At 38.0% G+C, this 20,599-nt stretch overlaps 1 protein-coding gene across 1 annotated transcript in view; it reads left to right on the top strand.

Moving 5' to 3' along the window:
* Positions 1-20,599, top strand: part of csmd2 (CUB and Sushi multiple domains 2) — a 245,624-nt gene that overhangs the window by 102,830 nt on the left and 122,195 nt on the right. Inside the window, exons 6-9 of the mRNA XM_023275803.3 lie at positions 8,165-8,277; positions 10,871-10,948; positions 15,179-15,266; positions 16,411-16,535. Of these exons, the coding sequence (XP_023131571.2) occupies positions 8,165-8,277; positions 10,871-10,948; positions 15,179-15,266; positions 16,411-16,535 (404 nt within the window). The remainder of the gene's footprint in view (positions 1-8,164; positions 8,278-10,870; positions 10,949-15,178; positions 15,267-16,410; positions 16,536-20,599) is intronic.

Here is a 20,599-nt window from a genome sequence, read left to right as displayed (position 1 = left end):
TCATCAGCGCTGTTGCACACTCCATTCAATAGCTCTTTGTGACTTTGCCTACCTCCACCTTGACTTTCAGAGCAAGAGTAATAAATCACACTGATGTTGGGATCAATTGTGGAACAAGTGGCACTACAATTTTACTTGCATGATTTGAATTTATATTTTTGCTTCGTTTTATCTCCTTGACTTTGTACCTTTTTGACTGTTGCAAAAATATCTCAGAAAGTTATTATGGCATTTTTAAGCAATGAAAAGTTCAATGCTGCAAGAAGCTGATTAATTTTTTATGCTGAAAGACCCAAAATTGGCCTTGTTGGATGAATTAATAGGGTCACCCTTTTCTTTAGAGGGTTTTTCTTTTTTTGAGACGTACTGGGCCAGGCTATAGTATTTTATTAATTTTTTTGTTCTCTTTTGAACCTCTTGTGTAATTTTGGCAGTTTACTTTAGATCCATATTATGCTTGAATATTTCTCTTTAGCCAAGCTTCTGCAGACTGGCAGTCACCTTGTCATTCAATATTTTGGTTTATCCACATGCATTCATGGTGTTGTCTATACGTCTCATCTCCCTACCACCTTTTGCCTCACACAGTCCTATATTGCCACACTCCCACGTTGGATACTTCACTGTCAGGACTATATTCACTGAGGCAGTCCAGGCCAGATTTACACCAGACATGCTGGATCCCATCTAATCTCACCAAATTTATCATGGTGTCATCAAACAAAGATTATGCTCCCAATATCCACCAGGTTTCTTTTCACATTCTTTAGTTAGATTTCATCTTGCAGTTTTGTGCCAAAGAGCTAGAAAGGATTTTTTTTGGACACCATTCACACTTTGTTCAGTCTCCGTTTTGTTGTCTGCACTGATGCAGAAACTATGCCTTCCACTGGTGATGCTTGTGAAAAGTCTGAGGCACTTGCCCATTTGTTTTACAGGGCTAGACTGTGTAAATAGTGCACTGTTTGTGGCATCATTTTAGAAGGGCAGGCCCTGCATATCTGATTGGTGGTACTGTAGTTTAATTTCTTTTTTTTTCACCTGATTTTTTGTCGGTCTTCAATAAATGCGTACTCTTTTCTTTGAAATCTCACAGTCAGATTATTTTAATTCAGGTTTTTCATGTGGAGCCATGATGCATGCAGTATTCCTCTTTTGCATTGAGTTTCTCAGTCTGGGGTCTATATTTTTAACATAGGCTTTCTAAAGTATTTGTTTATGATTGTCCATGAGAAGAAATACTTTACTTTTCAACCTAAGAATAATGCAAATATTGAACGGTTGTGCAATTTTGAATCATTTCACTTTTAGGTGATATTGCACAGGGGTACACACTGTAAATTAAGACAATACAAAATCCAAGTATCATACAAGGCATCCGTTTAAACAATGGGTTAAGTTTAGGTTGCATGTTAGCCAGAGATTCAGTCTGTAAGGTGCTGGTTAGTGACACAGTTTCAACTCACTAATCATAGTCACTCCCACACGAGTAATGCTGCTATATTAATGTAGGTAAATGTAAGCGATCATTTTTGCAGACCAAGCTGACTACAGGAAACAAATACAAAAAATTAACAGAAAACCCCCAAAACAAACAACAACAAAAAAGGAAAAATAAAAAAACAAAACCAAAAAAGATTTTCACTTATCATTTGAAACTGTCACTGACTTCACTTGAACCTGTTTCTCCTGATTGATTGTTCTTTGCCATGACCCAAACTATGCTGATGTCCCTTTTCTTGACTGCACTGAGACTTGTGCTTGTGTGGCTACTATACATTTCTCTTTGATGAAAAAAAAAAAAAAAAACAGCATGGCAGAGTGTCCTGTTAGGTTAGTTTTAATTTGCATTGGTATTGAAACTGTAAGAATATGCCCTCAGAGAACTATTGCCCTCATATTATCCCTGTCTTTGAAAGGGAAATCTTAGTCTAGATTAAAATGCACATTTGTCAACTGTTAATAAACTGCAAGATATTTGGTAAATGGTAGTCACAGAGTTATCCCCAAGGTATGTTTTGACATCTTCTGTATTTCCACTGATAAAATTCCCTACCCGGACGTGGATTTGCAGGACGTTTTCAAATAGACTTCAAGGGATGTTTAAAAAAACAAAAACAAAACAAAAAAAACAGACTAAGCCAAAAGGAGCAAAGATGAAGGTCCAGTGCAGTGTTCTTCCCAAAAGGAAATTTCAATCAGTGTCCATATTGTATGTTGTTTGAGGGCAGAAAATTAGTTGTGGGAAGGAAGAAAGTAATCCCTCAGAAGATTTAACATGACTTTCTGATGGGGCCAGAGGTCTGCCCATGAATAATACATGAGGACCGAGAGAGGACGAACAGTAGACATATTGGCTCTGTTGGACCAGGGAGTCTATGGGTAGAGTAGGCATGTTGGCTCTGATAGGTCTGCAACTTCACTGACTTGGTCAGTCGAGGTTTTAACAGCTCCTGCACTGCCTTTTTTCATTTAAAACTTCATTCTAGTGCAGCACACACTCATGAGACATAACTGCCCCGAAGGCCTCTCTTTATACTTTGGCCTTAACTTATAGTGTAAGGTTGATGTTGTTTACTGCCTGGGTGGTTGTCGTTTGAAGAAATGAATGAACTGTGTTGAGGGTTCTGTGTTGTTTGGACTAGGAGTGGTTCATTTAAACCCCCAGTGTATGTTTGGTCTCAGCTACATCTGAAGGTCACAGCCACAGCTCTACTGCCAGAGCTTTAATACCGCCATTCTGGACTTAAGGGTCTTCCACACTGATTAGTTTTACCTCAGAAGGATGTGGCACGTGTGTGTGTGTGTGTGTTAGAGAAAGCGATGGAGACAGGGCGAGAGAGAGAATTTATTAAGATCTGCACGCGTGTTTGTGACCGTGACTAGTTGCTAGCGGTGGTGTGTGCATGTGTGTCTGTGTGTACATCTGGATAAGCTTGCCTGAGCTATAATTCACACAGCCTCATTAAAATGCTGGAAGTTTTGGCTTTAAAGTCACTGTGACCCCTGGTCTGCTGTAAGCACCAGGACCTGCATACTGAGCAGCGTTCTGATTGATCTGCCTAAGTAGCTGCAATTAATGGGAACGTTCTTCATCGAGAATCTGCCCTCTCCCCACCACACACATGCAAACACCCCTACACAAATGTATGTATGGTCATCAGATGCTATATCACAACGAATTCATGCGCTGAAAGGTGCTTTAAAGCATTTGATCCTAATGTGGAGCGAGTGGCCTTTGACACATAAACCCCGCCCCTTACTGATTATGCATATTGTAATTTGAAACCCTGCCCCTTGAACAGAAAACAGATGACATGAAACAATGAATCTAAAGTAGATGAAAGACCCATTCCACTGGGAAAGGTTGAATTGTGTGGTGACAATGACCTTTGTTCAAAATCCTGAAAGGCATTAACAATTTAATAAGTCACATCACATCAGTATGGAAAGTACCTCTGTGCTAGTGTTATGTAATTGGATTTGACCGCTCTTGCATATTCCTAAGACCCTCAATCATAATATAATAGTGAGAAGACAAGCCAAAGCAACAGGGATTTGTACATCTGACTTCAGATACCCAGAATTTGGTTGTTGTTTAGAACAGTTACCATTAGACCATTTCAGGCTATTTTTGATAACCTGCAAAGTGAAGAAAGCATGTGAAAGGTATTCAAGGAGCTCCATCAAAACCCACAGTTTTTCCAAAAGCTCTTTATTTCAGTGTCTGGTTCACAGCTTAGTCCCCATAGTTTAGTACCCTACATACCCCCACCGGCTTCCTCTATCACCTTGCCTTGCCGAGAATACATTTCTTGGACAGTCATCAAAAGTCTGACTCAGGCTGAGGAGCTTTGGGGCCTGGAAATGGAAACTTATTTAGTCCCGCACTCTCAAGACATTTCCGTATAAAATCTAATTCGGCCAACCAGACAGAGAGAGAGAGAGAGTGAGAGTGAGAGGGTGAGGTGAAAAGGAGCAATAGAAGTAGCCACATTACCCTTCAGGAGACCTCCATCAGCCTGTTAAGGATTTTTTTTCTGTTGCTCTCTATACTCACTTTCACCCTGAAACTTCAAGGTTTTGCAAAACAAGGGGCAGAGAAAGAGAAACGGGTGTAACATCAGGTCACAGTTCTAATCTCTGTAATAATCTGCACTATAATCTGCTCATTCCTAATGCCATGTTTACTAAGTGTCTAATAAGTTCTTTATCCTGTTTCAGTTTGACAGAAGAATCCCAAGTCAGTCTTTACTGATGTGGGTTCCTGCAAGTTGAGTCTAAATCATATTGCACTTTAATCCAAAGGGAGGTTGTCCCTGTGGTGAAAGGTGCAGCCACACCTTGCAAGAGAAAAGTTTGCATTAAAATCCTGGCACTGTTGTTCAGAGGCCTTCGTGGGTTTCAAGGATCATATACTGTAATTCGCTGGTGTGAGATTTACTACCCAGAATGTTTCAGTACTAAGAGACAGAGGTGATTTGGTGCTCACTTCCTTGGTAGTGCTGTTCCGAACGCACATGTGCCAAATGCTACAGGAGCCTCCTCAGTGCTTTATCTTTTACCTTCTCTTAAGAGATAAAACATCCCTTGAGGCATGCAGACTTTCTTTATCAGCCTTGAACTTGCCATTGTATATCAGGGACAGTGCCATATGACATGGTTCACGTTTATGCTTCATTTGGATTATGCCATGCAGACTTTAGGCTACACCGGAAGATAAGAAAAATTGCTTTCTAATCAGGTAAATAACTTAATTATGGGCATATTTGCGAATAAAGATGGAATGTATATGCGATTGAATTGATTTTGAGCATTTCCTGCATATCATGTTGTTGGTTTACTTCATTTACCCATCCATTATACTTGAGATAAATGGCTGAAAGTCGGGGTAGTTATTGAGTGTTCAGTAAAGGAAAGTACAATGGGGTGCATTAAGTGCATTAAGCAGAGCTTCATGTCATGATGACAGTTGCTTGCTTGAACAGTGTATATAAAGAGACAGATAAATGCACAGTGCTTTATTTGCTGTTATTTGTCTTTATTTATTTACCCAGCCTTGATTAAAAAAAAAAAATTAAACTCGTTTGATTTTACTGCTTTAAAAACTTTGTGTAAGGGCTTTGTTTCCAGGGTTAATATAATTTGTGCATGGGTAGTAAGTAATCTCTATATTATCAGACGTAGCAAAATGGTGTTTGCCAAGCAACAGAAGATGAACTAAGCGGGTAGTTTCAGCAGCAATTTAACTGGTGGGTAGGGCAGTGCAAAAATCTTGCTTCAAAGATCTTGACATACACTACCAGTCAAAAGTTTGGAGTATTAATGTGCAAAGTAGAGAATAATACAAATAAATAAAATGCATTAAATGAGAAGGTGTGTCCGAACTTTTGACTGGTAGTGTAAGGTTTGACAATGGGGATTGGTTCTAACCTAGATCTATTTTCAAAAATCTGGTCCCAAAGGATTAATTAACAAGTTACAATTTTGAATATAAACAGTGTACTGCAAACACCTTCTGTGCCATTAATCATGCTAATTGAATGCATCTGTGTCCTCCTGTCTCCTAATTTTGTGACTGTCTTAATTAACTGTGAGTCCATTATTTTCAGTGAACTATTGCAGCTAAGCTATTGCAGAATTGGTTTAACATTAGCAATTCTGCTACTTGTAACAGCACAAATCACCTGCCTCTAAAATAATTGGACTCAAGAATTGTTAAGAACAAGAATTGATAAGCTGAATCCAAATCTGATTCTGAATTGTTAAAATGCAAATGATACCCAACCTTATTTGCAAAGTATCCCCCTAAATGTATGGCGATGCTGCTGCATTTGACAGTATTGCTTGAGAACATGACTTTTTGGAGTCCACAGTACACATGATACATGCACTATGTGATCACTGTTACCTATTCACACACACCTTTACCTTCTCCAAACAGACTGCCATGTTATTACAGCCTCCTGTAATGGGAAAGGATCGGTCTTCACTAGTTAGAAAATAGGGTCAACCACAGCCTTACCCCTGACCTACACCTTTTGCAACATGGACATAATTGTTTCATTAGTGAAGCTCCCTTCAAGGAAGTCTTATCCAAGGATAATGTCATCTCTGACTTAAAAATTAGGTAATGGAGGCCATGACAGTTCCATGCTGAAAGTAACAAGAAAAAAAAAACTCTCTTCGCTTTTGCACACTCCATTTTCTTGCTGTCTGCTTGCAATGTGGCTAAAAAAGTCAAATCACTGACATTTTGATATGGCATCTCTCTTTTCTCCCTCGTGGTTTGTCTTGCTTGATGCCCAAAACTCTTCAAAACATCTTTTCCACTTGGTTTTCTGTCTCTCCTTGCAATCCTCAAGGTGAGTTGTGTTCAGCTTGACTGATAGGTGGAGCTAATGTACAGTGTAGCTGTGGTCCCACTGCAGGAAGAGTTTACTTTTTAAACCATGAGGGAGCCGTCTTCATCAAAAAATACAGGCTACTCCTGTTTACATCCCGAAAGCTTCATGGTTGTGACGGATTTAAAGAAAATTCTTTTGTGCAGTCAGTCATGCATCTTTACTAAACACCATCGATAGACTTAGTTTCTCTTTCTTGATTTTTTTTTTTATTGGAAGCTATAATTATCAAGTTTTATCCTGTTTTTGCTGCATCAGTACACAGAGATGGTTTTGCATTCACAGAAGATATGTTATTAGTTTGTAAAATATGCTACTTTTCCCTTTCTCTGTCTTTTTTTTTTTTTTTTTTTTTTGTTTTATTTACCGGTAATTATTCAGTCAAAACTTTGACTTTGCTGTCTCTCTGCTTTTACTCTAATGCCTTCTCCTCTATTGGTATTAATGATGACTGGGTGAAGGTGTACCTTTGAGTGTATCTACTCTAAGTATATATATATATCTAGGTTGGTGAGATGAGGTGGACACAGTTGGGGAAATGTAATTTACAGTTTGGGAACTGGAATTTATGCAGATACTTGTTCCAATGCATGCTTCAGTATATTGGTGCGGATACTGTATGTGTGTGTGTGTGTGTTTAGGAGACTGTGCATGCTTGTGTTAGTGTGTCTCAAGATAAAGCATGATGTGTCCCCAAATGACTTTGGCTTTAACAACTGAAGAAGTGCCCAGTAAGCAACAACCTTCATTAGCATACAGATCAGGAGGCACTATAAGTGTTTGTGAAGTTTAATTCACTATTGCTTTTCCAAAGCAATAAAATGAGTGTATTTTCTCTACAAATGTCAGTGCTGGTCTTTCCTGTTCCCATTTTTATTGTGCCACAGTTTGGTTAAGAGTTGTTAAAATTACGGCTCCCCTTAAGTACCAGACCTTCCCTTTAATAGATCTAAAAGGTCTAGCATTTTAACACCTCCAAGTCATGGCCACATTAATTTTGATACATTAGTATAATTACCATAAACAAACAAGACAATCACCAGGAAGACTGGCAGGTTCTGCCAGCCTCTAAAATATATTTTCTGCCATTGGGCTTGACTTTATTGGAAATATGATGGATTGACTAAATGCATTATTCCACAACACAGAGGCACAAGCAGAGCGACTTTCTTGCAATGGCAGATAATGTAGGAGGAATTAGTTTCAAGAATATTTATTCTCTGAAAATCCTTAGCTAAAGTATTGATGAGGAATTGTGTGTGCACCAGTTGTCGTAATGTATGCATTATATCTGGTATACTCTACCTAACACGATGGATTATGTTATTTTTGTCGTTTCTTACTATAAAATAGCGTTATTTTTAAAACCGACAACTCAATAAGGAAAGTATGCAGTCGAAACATGTCAGCAAGGTAAAACCATACTTTCCTTATTGAGTTGTCGGTTTTAAAAGTAGCGCTATTTCATTCGTAGCTAACACAGCTACAATTTGTACACATGGTTTATGGTGACCCAGTGGCATGACAACCTGAGCAAAATATATAAAGATGGTAGTGCAAATATCTGAAATAGGTACAGATTTCACGCACTAAGAAGTGTAAAGTTGATGACACAAATGTTGCAGATCTTGGTACATGCCTAGACAGCAGCCTAAAATTAATTTACAGGCGTACAGGATATGCTAACCATTGCCTGTTTACAGTCTGTATGGTAATATGGTAACAGTCTATGACACTCTTCTCTTTATTTTTGTCTGCAGGTTTACTGGCCCCAACCTTCCCTCACCCATCATTAGCAGCAAGAACTGGCTTCGATTGCACTTTACCTCTGATGGCAACCATAAATTGAGAGGTTTCAGTGCCCAGTACCAAGGTAAGATAATTTTATTTATTTAATTCATTTATTTAACCTTTATTTTACCAGGTAAGTTAGTTGAGAACTAGTTCTCATTTTCGATAACGACCTGGTCAAGAGGCAGCATACAACAAGATGAACAACAGGTTACATATACAGCAACTCAGACAGTGTTGCAAAAACAAAATACACAAAGACTTTTAAAAATAGAAAGGCTAAAAAGGACGGTTAAAAATAGAAAGGCTAAAAAAGGATAAAAACAGGTGCAGTGGTCCTGAAGTGTTTCTCTAACTGATTTTTTAAATGAGAAGAGTGATGTGTGTGAGGAGAGTTTTAGGGACTTTTGTAGAGAGTTACAGTCGTTAGCAGCAGAAAACTGAAATGAGGATTGACCGAGAGTGGTACAAACTTTGGGGATGAATGAAACTCCTGGAATGAAGAGTACAAGTGGAGCTATGAATGTTAAGTAATGAGCATAGTGTTTGAGGTAGTGTTTTGCCAAGGAGGGTTTTGTAGATGAAGAGAAACCAGTGTAATTGTCTATGGGAGTGGAGAGAGGGCCAGTTCACCAGTTTGTACAAGCTGCAGTGGTGGGTGTTGTAAGGAGCTCCGGTAGCAAAGCGGATGGCAGAGTGGTAGATGGTATCTAATTTATGGAGGAGGGTTTTTGAAGCAGATCTATATAACACGTCACCATAATCAAATATTGGAATGACTGACATAATAAACAGATATGAGATAAACAGGTCCTTAGAATCATGCGATCATATTCCCAATCTCTTTTGGGTGCTATATGTTCAGTTTTGTAAATAGGTATTGAGAAATGTCTAGACAGTCATGATATTGGATTTAAATATTCATGCTCCACCCTAAGGATGGATCATCATATTTAGAGTATTAGATTCTCAATGAAATGATTCTCTAGTATCACAGTTGGAATATGGCTGCACTCCCCATGTGATAAACTCTTCTGTTCTATACCTTCCTCAGAGGCAGATAAAACTAACAGACAGACAAACTAGAGTGATACTATGTCACCCGTTTCTTGTGCATGTGGGCATCATCTGCCTTTTGTCACATTTTTCCAGTTTTGAATGTGGGATAGCAGCACAAATTATTTCACAATTTTGACAGAATATGTGTGATCGTTATCAGAGAAACAGAATTGCAGGATCATTATGAGAGTGCAACATGATTGCACAAACACATACATGGTGACACACAAAATCCTCTTTGTCCCATGGATCCATTTTCTGTCCCGTTACTCTTAGAGGTTCAGAGGTCAGCTCTGAGAAGGGATGAGCAGAGAAAAAGGTTTAGTTTGTCCTCACAAAAAGGTGATCTCTGAGGATCCCACCTCTAGCCATCTGCTGGAAATTTCAGAGACGACGGGAAGAGAGAATGAAGAGAGAGAAACAAGACAGAAGAGAGAGATGAATGAAGAATATGTAAAAGATGTGCAGTGAGCCTATTGGATTACAGGTTCAATGTTAGATAAATATGTTTCGAAGATCAGAGACAAAGGGAAGACTAATCCTATAATTAGATTAAACATTTCTGTCATCCCCCACGCCAAAGTGGCCAATCTAATGATGACCATTCCCCCATTTCACTGCAGTAGCTTCTTAGAATGATGAGTGATTGAATATCTCTATGGACTATTACTCTTCCTGTTTATCCTTTATTTTATATACCACAAGAAGCAGCCACACCTCATCAAACCCTGTGACTAATAGCTCAGTTCTATTACTAGGAACATGCTGATAGCCTTTTTTATCCTTTAGTAATCAGGATCACAAATCTAGGAAGAAACTTTTTTATTGTAATTTTTCTTCCAGACTGTTCATAATAAACATACTTTTTGACACATGATTCAGATTAGCTTTGAACTAAAATGCAGCTGAAACAGACGAAAGGATGAAAATACATTTGCAAAACAAGTAAAGTTCTATTGTCGGGAACCGTCAAAGTAATTTAATAGGATGAATGTGAAGGGGAGCACAGATAATGCTGATGGTGTTTTGGAAATTGGTGAATAAATATGCATTTAAATGAGACTCTTACTTGCAGTGATAACTTCTAAAAAAAGAAAAGAAAAAACAAAACTTTTGCTGCAATTATTACCAAACTTCATGATTTCAGCCTTAGCTTTTTATTATATAGACATGAGTGGTTTTGCTCCTGATATTCACTGCCTCCTAATCATATTAATGGATTTTTTTTTTTTAAATCAGGAACCTTCATTCCAGAAGATAGCAAGGAAACTGCACATTGTAGAAATCTCTTCCTTAGCAAAAACAAAACATATGGCTTTTAAGGTTTATCATAAAAGTAATGGAATGTTGTTGATCACTTGAAGTCAAAAGTTGAGTTTTATTGTCATAAAAAATCACAGCATTTTTAATTTATTTACATTTTTAAACAATTAGCTATTACAATACTTTTGTCAAAACTGATGTGAACATAATTGCTGTGAGCAGTGGTCTATGGTATAGTATATGCAGTATTTTATATAGTATGTGCTGCACACATTTAGCCACTGGTGGACTGTGTGTGTGTCATTATTGCACTTTCTACCATCTCATACCTCTCTGCTATGTTGTCTCCACAGTGAAGAAGATGACTGAACTTAAGTCTCGAGGGGTAAAGATGTTGCCGAGCAAAGACAACCACCACAAGATATCAGTGTGTAAGTTTGAAGCTCTAATTTTCATCATTTTTTTTTTTTTTTTAAATAAATCTGCACATGAAATCACTTATTCAGTGGCCACTGGGTTTTTATCAAGAGATTAATTTTACCTCTTGATGAGTCTTGAAAACACAAGCAGGAGATTAGAGCTACCTTGCACAGTATTTTAAAATGGAGTGCATCTCTAATTCTGCATTATACTCAGAAAAAAACAGCGTTTTGCTTATTTGAGAAACTGCAAGTACGGTCACCACTATTTCATACAAGTAACTCTACAATAGAATTACGATTTCATTTCACTTTTTGGTAAACATGTAACTTGGGTAAAACAGAGATATCTTCTAATTTGCAAGTCAAAATTGGAACGGATTTTCTGGAACAAAAAGGCAACATCACAGATACACAATCTTATTGCACAGATTTCCTGAATGAGATGCTGAGGGAGTTTTATGCCTCCGCCCCGCCATTGAAAGTGGGAACAAAGTACAGCCTTGCAAGCCTGACAAGTCTGAGGGCAGGCATCAATGGATGCCTAACTGCCTTCAACTTAATTAAAGGCACCGAGCTCCACTCATCAAACTCAGTTTTTAAATCTGTAATTAAATGCTACAGAAAGGGTGGAAAAGATGTAAGCTTTCGCTACCCTCCTGTGTCAGTGTCTGACCTGAAACTAATTAGAAATCCACCTACGCTGCCACCTGATACAAGTCAAGGTCTTATCCATAAGGTATGGGATGATATCCAGCTGTGTTTGGCTTGAAGGGGCAGACAAGGGAATCGAGGGCTGTCCTGTCCTGTCCTGTTCTTTTTTTGTTTAGTTTTTTTCTGATAAAGTCTAATGAAGATGGGGTCGCATAAATCGCACTGCCATAAAATTCTGAAACAAGCATTATAAAGGTCCAAATGATCCACAATTGGTGAGTCTCTCAGGTTTGATATTTGCGTATCCCAGCTTACACAATGACAATCTTTCCATCTGTCTAGATGAAAATGTTTTTTTTTTTATTTACATAAGCTCAGGCCACAGCTTGACAACTGTTATGTATGGTGCATGAACTAAAGCTAGGTCAAAAACATGCACTCATTAGTGTACTAATTAGCATTTAAATGCATAGCCTTTTGTGCTTAGTAAATACCTTCTGTTAAACATTCTTATACACCATCTATTTTTTCAAAGTAGAAGGCTTGTGACACATTATATGTAACACTGTGGAAAAGAACAATCCGGTGCCTCTGTGATGCTTGCTGAGAGGGCTGACAAATTATGTCTGTGACCAGTTGTCTCTACAAAAGTAGCCTCAGGAGTTACCGGGCCTCATCTGTCTTGGAAAGGGGAGCAAGGAGCAATGTTTTGTCATCTCAAATTGGCCTAAACTTTTTCTTTCCTCTCCATTTTTCTTTACACTCTGGTGAAGCCTGCTCTTCTGACATAAGTTTTGACTTTCCTTATGGCTTGTCAGTATGTACCTTATCCTAAGTATTTATTTTAATTGAGTATATTTGTTAGTTATCTGCCTATATTTCTGTTTTCATTGACCTGTTTTTGTTTTTGTGTAAATACGAGCTAATCATTCCTGTGAGAAGCCCAATGCTAGTGAATATACTTACACAGCGGTTCAGGCTACCACACCCTTGACAGTGACATAATTTAATTGTTCATAACACCCTCATGCCTTTTTGAAATGTTTTACTGAAATTCTCATGAGTTTTGCTATTTTAGTCATTTTAATCCTCCATAGCTAATTATTATGTTTAGTAGTGGTACCTTAAGTATTGCCACATTATCTCAAATCGGTTTCTTGTCGTGTTGTGTATTATAAACTTGACATAGACCCAATCATCATCCAAATTACTTTTTATTCTTGTGTCAGCTGTTTGCCAATTTATTGACAAGTGACCATGGAATAAACAGGATTGTACACTCTTACGTGATTTGTAAAAGAAAACAAAAAAGACAAAAGACTTGAGACATTGAATTTGTCTGCAAATGTCTTTTTTATTTTTTTAAATGTGAAAAACAAACTTATTGTCTCCACAACTTGTGTGTCTGGCTCTTGAAGATGCCAGACAGCCCTTTTCAGTGTTTCATCTGTCTCACTTCCTCTTCAAAGTCAGGTTTTTTTTCCCTCTATTCCTTGGCCAGAGAAAAGAGTAACTGTCGACTGTCAAAGAGATGCAGGTGCAAAGGACACCCATTCTGTGCTGGAGATGCGCTTGTAATAGCAAATGGACAGCAGTAATTGCATTGGACTCTTTTCACCATATCTTCTTGCCCTTGTCCTTGCTCATCCTCTGTTTGAATTCGCTGTTCATTATCCCATTCAACTTTATTCGAACATTCGTAACAGTAACAGCATTACAGCTATGAGTCACTCAAATAGAGTGCCACAAAGAGATGGATATAAACTGCAACTTGACTTGATGGCAGAGGCATATGACAATGAGGCGATAGTTGTAGTTCCTCTATAATTTGCATTGATCTATTGCTTTTTTCTTCATCACACTCCACATTACATTTTGCTTTATTTGAATAGACAAGATCTTTATGTAAAATATTGTCTCGAGTTAAAATAATCAAGTTAGTTTCTCAGATTTTTTATGTTTCTCCACACAAAAGTTGATCTCTGAGGAGCCCACCTGTAGCCATCTGCTGGAAATTTCTGAGACAGTGTTTTGTTTTTTTTTTTCATTTTAAATGAATAAAATCCTTTAAAGTCTACCGAAGGGACCTCATCATGCTGAAATGTCTGTGATTTTCAGGTTGGTGACACTTTATTTCTTCATATCTGAGGCAATAATTACTTTGATTTGATAAATGACAGCCCTTTCAAAATTACAGAGCTGTCATTTCTAACCACTGAAATCTTTAAAATCGGATGTTCCAATGTTTGCATCAAATATCGGGGTCAATAAATTGTATTGTGTGGGTAAGACAAAATGCATTATCTCCTGTATAGGTGTGGACAAGCTAACAATCATCACATTAGCCACACACTCCTGAGTTTTTAACATTGTCCTCCTCTTTTGTGTATTATTTAGTTATCTATTGCCTTTGCTGGCACCAGTGAGCCCCGTGGTAAATTCATTGCTGTCAACACTGGGATCTTGGTCAATGTGCTGGTGTTGCATTGATTGGACCCTGCAGACCTTTGACCCCTTCCAGGCAACTGTGGCAATTCGAGTCGGCCAAATTTAGTTGACCGCCTCTGACACTTAAACTTACACAGTTTTGCACCTAGTGACATGATTTAACAGAGCACCACCAAGAATGTGCACTAGGACAACATGTACTTGATAATGTTAAACGCGTCAAGATCTGTGCTACTTGAGTTGATTTACGAAATGTGAGTGCTGCGCAAATGTCAAGCATTTTTCATACACCAACAACAAAAGGCTCAGGCAGCTGTTACAACCTATTAAATTCCACTCATCAACCTTTTTACCTTTAAATTTGTTCTGTAATGAAAAAGTTGCTACTCATCACCAGAAGAGAAAATAGTCATTAAAAACAAGCTTGTAATAATTAGGTTTGAGAGGAGGCACTGCAGGTGGATAAGGTAAAAATTTTAAATGGTAAATATCATCAAAAAACTCCCCAGATTATTACTTGCAATAAGACAATAATTGTTTTGTGTTTATAGTTTTCTGAAATGTTATGTTTGAATATGCAAATGAGATAAAATTCATTTAAAAATACCCTCATTTGCATTAATTTCAGGAACCGAAATCTGAACTTTGTGTGACACATTGGTTCAGGCCAGATTGTTTTAATTTTGTTGATAAATTAGAGTCATATGTTTTTACAGCGGGGATTTGTGATACCTTTTTTTAACCTCTCTATGAATGTGAATATAGTGTCAGTCATAAAACGTCCATTTTCACAATGTTTTTTTTAGGAAAAAATGTTACATAAATCAATCTCTGAATGATACATGAACAAACCCCTCAGTATAAACCTTTTTACAGTATAGACAGGAATAAAAATGCAAAGCTTGGTGCAAGACTATGCTCAGAATATGAGAAATATAATAGACCAAACACACATTTTTTTGCCTGTCGCATCTCACTTTGATTTACTTTTCATATTTTTATGGTCAACATATTGGTTAGGACAATTACACATATGACTGAGGAGCTACGATTTTTTTATATGCATGATTATATGTAAGTACAGTATCGTTAAACAGTGTGTTCTTTAATGTTTTTCTCCCTCTGTCTTTTATCCCTTAGTGTCGCAGATGGGTGTAGCACAGGGACACAACATGTGCCCAGATCCTGGGATTCCGGATCGAGGAAAAAGAAAAGGCTCTGACTTCAGGTAAAAACAAGTGAAGATTTAATTCACTGGTATTTGCAACTCAATAGGTTAGGAGTCCTGAACAATCATAGGCTGATTGACAAAATACCGTGGTAGAACTGAAAGCTCATCCGGTTCCTAAAATCCTTTGTTGACCCTATTTGCCATGAGAATTTCTATACCCTGGATATATTGACTTGAGCTATATAGTATACATTTGTATGGATTCCTTTAGTTCTTTCAATAAGTAACTTCAATCTTCAACAGAAGCCTTTTTCCAATTTAATTGTCAGGGCCCAATTATCTTGTGAAAGAGGTGTCAAAGTGTCCTGTGACAGTTCACTGTGAAAATTCTTTTGTAATATTTTGTGGTCACTTCATTTGTCTTGTGATAAAATGTGAGTCTTAATTAATCTTTTCTTTCCAGTGTCTCTTGGATGTCATAGTTATTCCGTTTTTTCTGTTTAGATTTTTAGTAAAATTAAATGCCATGGAATAATAATGGAACCACCTACATTAATTAATGAATGGCACAATATCAGGATTGCAAGAAAATGGAAATTATGTTTTTTTTTCTTTCTTTTTTTTAATTTAAATCTGTCCCAAATGTATTCTGATCTCCTATTTCTCTATGGTAGGATTTTAACTTCACACAGTTTAAAAAGTTTGAATCAACAATGAGCTGCTGTGGGCGCTCTTGGGTGTTGTCACCACATCAGGGAATGCATTTTGAAAAGTGGATGTTTAAATTACCCAGTGTCATGCCCCATAAAGCCCCTGCAAGCAAACCAGATGGAGAAATTTGTGCACCAAAAGAAACACCTTGCTATTTGAGCCACTGCACACTAATAGGCTGCCTCTGTGAGATAGTGATATCACCGGTGGGATTATGGAGTTTTGTTCCTGTCAGAACCATTGTCTCTATCAGTGGTCAGCTATAACACAGACAAATGGGTAACATCCGTCTCCCACAATGCAGCATTTTTGTAAATTGCAGCCAGGAAGGCAAAGAAAACATATCAAGTTTTTTTTTTTTTTTTTTTTTGTCCCAGTAAACATTTTTCTTGTTACTCTAACCTCATCTGCAACCCTCTGTGAAATAGTGACTTTTACAGGGAAGGATTATGGTGCTGATGTGTTTTCCCTGTATACAATCGAACTGCAGGCGAGGAGCTACAGTGCATTTCTCCTGTGATGAGGGCTATGAACTGCAGGGCTCAAAGAGCATCAGCTGTCTCAGAGTAACAGACAGCTACGTAGGCTGGAGTGATGATCGACCCATCTGCAGAGGTAAAGGTTGACAAGTCTTGACCAGATATGCACGTGTGTGATATAGCATGTATAATATGTAATATTCCCATATTCTGGTGCTAAACCCATGTTTGCTCGTGAGTCTTCTATGGTTTTGTATAGGTCAGTGCAGTTTTTCTTTTCTCCATACTTTCATTTAGTTTTCACTATTGTGTTTTGACTGACCTGACTTTGACATTTGGCCATTTCTTTTGCTTCCTGTTGTTAACCCATGCTGGCACAGTGCTGCACATCAATCACGTCTTCATCACTTGTGACCATTTTTCTGACATGCAGGAGAAGCGATCAGGCTCCCCACAAAGTTGTACTGATGCTGATGTGATCTGTAGTTTTCAATTTCAGCTGCAAGCCTTACTAAACTAAATAAATGAAAGCAGATTCAAATTTTAGCTTAATTGGCATAATGTTTGGTTTAAATGATGCACATCCGTTTGTTGAAGAAGCACATATGGGCTGTTTTTAAGATGTCCATATGCTATTTTCTTATGTGTTGGAAGACACTTAACGAGCAAAATAAGTAGTCACACAGCATGACGGTCTCACAAATACAGTTTCACACAGCTTCATACAAACAACAAACCTGAGGAACCACTCTCGTCCACTTCTTTAGAACTGGTTTACAGTTCAAACCTGGATGGCAGAATTACCTCAATATTTCAACTTTACATCGTGTAATGCAAAATAACTTTACAGTTTGAGCAGAGTCATAGGTTCTTGTAAGTGTGAAGGTGAGGAAAGGATTGCATGGATCCTCACATTCTAGAGTAAGCAACAGTGTAGTTACATCTAAGCCATTTTAACACACAAAGAGATTATCACTGATGCAGTTACCAGATACATTTTCACTTGTTTAATCAATGTTCAGGGAAGGACTTTAATATGTTCTGTTATCATGTCGGTGATGCTTTAGAGCTTAAAACCATAAAAAATTCAACAATCCTATTCTAAATACCCCAAAATTCAATATCTTGAAAAAGTTTAACATCTGGTCCTTACTTTAGTGTTTTAGTTTAGTAGGCTGACTACTGACGAAGACAATGCAAAGTCAGAAAGGCTATGGTGCAACAACAGTTCTATGGACTTGCGGAACAAAAATCAATCTCGCCTCGATGATTTCACTGCTGACAGAATCAACAGGACGAATGCAGAGGTTTGCAGGAGCATTCTGTGTGCTCAGATTCTAAAGCATCAAGGATTGTAATGGTTTAGTTGTGCTTTGTCTCATCCAAGCTATTGTTAGGTACCTGGATGTAAGAGAACAAATGTGTTTTGCGACATCAAACAGTGTTGAAAGCAGTACTGACACTTTTGTCCTCCGTTCCTCAAACCAAAAAATAAAGATGAAACAGTGATTGAGCCTTTTGTGAGTGTAGGCCAGAGTTTGCATTTAGTTGGTTTTCTGTTTTGTGTAAAGAGACATTTGGATTGATGTAAAATCTTAGAATTTGCCTTTAAGGATTCAAGGATATTTATTGTCAATGCATTTCTGCAATGAAACTTTTTTGGCACTTCCACAAAACAAAAACAACACAGTAAGAATATCTCATTCCATCACCCTCATTAAACCTTTGGCCCTGTGCCTTTGTTCTGCCTCACCGTGTTTAAATAAAGATTAAATATTTTCTAGGAATAATTGAAGATCTGTATCCTAAATTAGCATTAGTCATCACAGTCCTGCACAGTCCTGTCATTAGCACAGGTAAAAAACGTCTGGCTGCAAATTCCATCTCGATATAAAATTCATGGTTCCCTTTTCATTCATACCTTTTTGTTGTCTATTCACACCAATTCTTCTCTTCCACGGACTGGATTGCAGGTTCGCCCACTGTGCTTTCATGTCTGTCACCAAATACACAGGGTGGCCTGTTTCAGATCCCCAGGATTAGAAGAAAAAATAAAAAAATAAAAAACAAGAAGGGATACAACAGGTTCAGTGGACTTCCTTTTGCTGTGTTATTTCCATTGAGGTCACTCTCACTGTCAGCACAACTCATATTAATTTCTTTTTTCTCCCCCTAACTTCACCAAAGTTCTTTTTAACATTTAATAGGGGTGATTTGGTAGGTAAGGGGTGGAGTATGTAGTCACTGAGCGGGGCTTGAGCACCCCAAGGAGCACTCCAAGACCTAATTCATTAAAATCAGGATAGTTGGTTCAGGCCTTTTCAAATACCTCCCTTTCACATATGTACACACATACACGCTCTATGTCCTTAAAGTAATCATTAGAAATTCTGCTTTAATTTGAAGAGGTGTTTAACAGTTCTGCCATGCAGACACCCTCGGGCCTCGATAAGAAAAGTCACCTTGTCCTTTTAAGCTTGGATTGCTACCTTCTCCCCTACTCTTAGTGAAAATATCTAAGCGTGCTACTTGATTTGTAATTAGCTGTTTGTATTTTTCCCATGACATTGTTTTCTCTGTAAATTTGAAGTACTTGCCCAGGTGTATTTTGACCCATTTTAACAAACTCAGAGAACCTAAAGACAGTCTGAAATCCTCTAGTTAGTTTTCTTGTTATAACAAATTACAGAGCCTGACAATATTTACAGTAAGATCCTCTCTCCAGTAAATTTTAAACCTGCAGTAAAAAAATGTGATTTATGGGTTTTATTGAATCTTTCATCAGTCTGTTTTTCATGCTGCCAAACTAAATCAGCAAGTCAAGTATGTAGAGGGAGCACTGCAGTTTGTTGAGATGGCTCTTTGGTTTATAATTGGATGTTTTTAAAAAAGCCAAGTTATCATTACCAGCCACTTGCCAAACAGCTTCATCTTCCGGAAGCGATGCTTGCTTATTGTCTATGCAAGAAATTAGCAGCATATTACTAGAGCAGCTTCAGTGCTCCTCTGTGTCTACACAGGATGCATTTAGGCACAATATCTGAAATAGGTCACCCGTATTTTAACTGTGTTCCGATCCCAACATCCAATCGCTGCAGTTCCACACATAAAACAGAAGGAAATGAGCTGTAATTGCAAAAATACACTCATGTTATACTGTATACACGCAAGCCAAGCCATTACATGTCCTGTGTAGTTAGCTGTATTGATTAAAATAGAAGCCCGTCATCAGCTCTGTCTTACATCATGAGAGCAACTAAAAACTAGAGCTGAAGGATCTCATGTACAGATGTTCCACGACAGTTCAGTCAGGAACTATTAGGGAACCATAAATTAAACAGTGGAATTTTAATTGTAGGACAGCAGGTAACAGTTATTTTGATATTCAAATAATCTATTGATTATTGAAACTAATAAACTGCTAACTGAATTGGGCTTAGTTTACCAGAGGCTGGGATCAGGGTATTTACTCTGTGGAGCTGGGAATGTTGGATGTTGCTGGTGAGCTTTCCGTTCCTGCAGTTTAAAAGACTTCCTTCTCTGTGCTTAGGCCCAGTGGGGGACAGCTAGACCCAGCAGGCTTGCAGTACATTAGAGCCATGGTTATATTTTTGGTTCATCCAGGTTTCCTCACATTTCTCCTGTGCTGAGATCAGCAGTGAACTTGGTTCGTATGTGACTGCACTGTGAGAAGGTGGCCCATGCTTTAATATAATCACATAAAACAGTGACACACTTCATTCCAGCATGTCTACATGTCAGAGCCTTCTGTGCCTGCATGAAAAACACACATGATGATGTCACTAACTAACTGACAATTAAATTTGTTTGCAGCAAATTTCATCATTGATTTTCCTTGGCAGTGTTGGTTATTTGTTGCACCCTGCTTGAATTGTTTGACAGTTCACGTGCAATGAGACGCTTTTTGGGATGCTATCCATGTCAGTAAAGCTGGATTTGAGATTTTTAACAAAAGACAACATCCATCCATCATCTATACACCGCTTAATCCTCACTAGGGTCGCGGGGGGTGCTGGAGTCTATCCCAGCTGACTCGGGCGAAGGCAGGGGACACCCTAGACAGGTCGCCAGTCTGTCGCAGGGCTACATATACAGACAAACAAGCACTCTCACATTCACACCTACGGGCAATTTAGAATAATCAATTAACCTCAGCATATTTTTGGACTGTGGGAGGAA

This window comes from Amphiprion ocellaris, chromosome 15 (genome assembly GCF_022539595.1).
Source record: "Amphiprion ocellaris isolate individual 3 ecotype Okinawa chromosome 15, ASM2253959v1, whole genome shotgun sequence".
NCBI classification, from domain to species: domain Eukaryota; kingdom Metazoa; phylum Chordata; class Actinopteri; family Pomacentridae; genus Amphiprion; species Amphiprion ocellaris.
The sequence above is the reverse complement of the archived record's forward strand: the minus strand, read 5'-3'. Positions and strand labels throughout refer to the sequence as shown.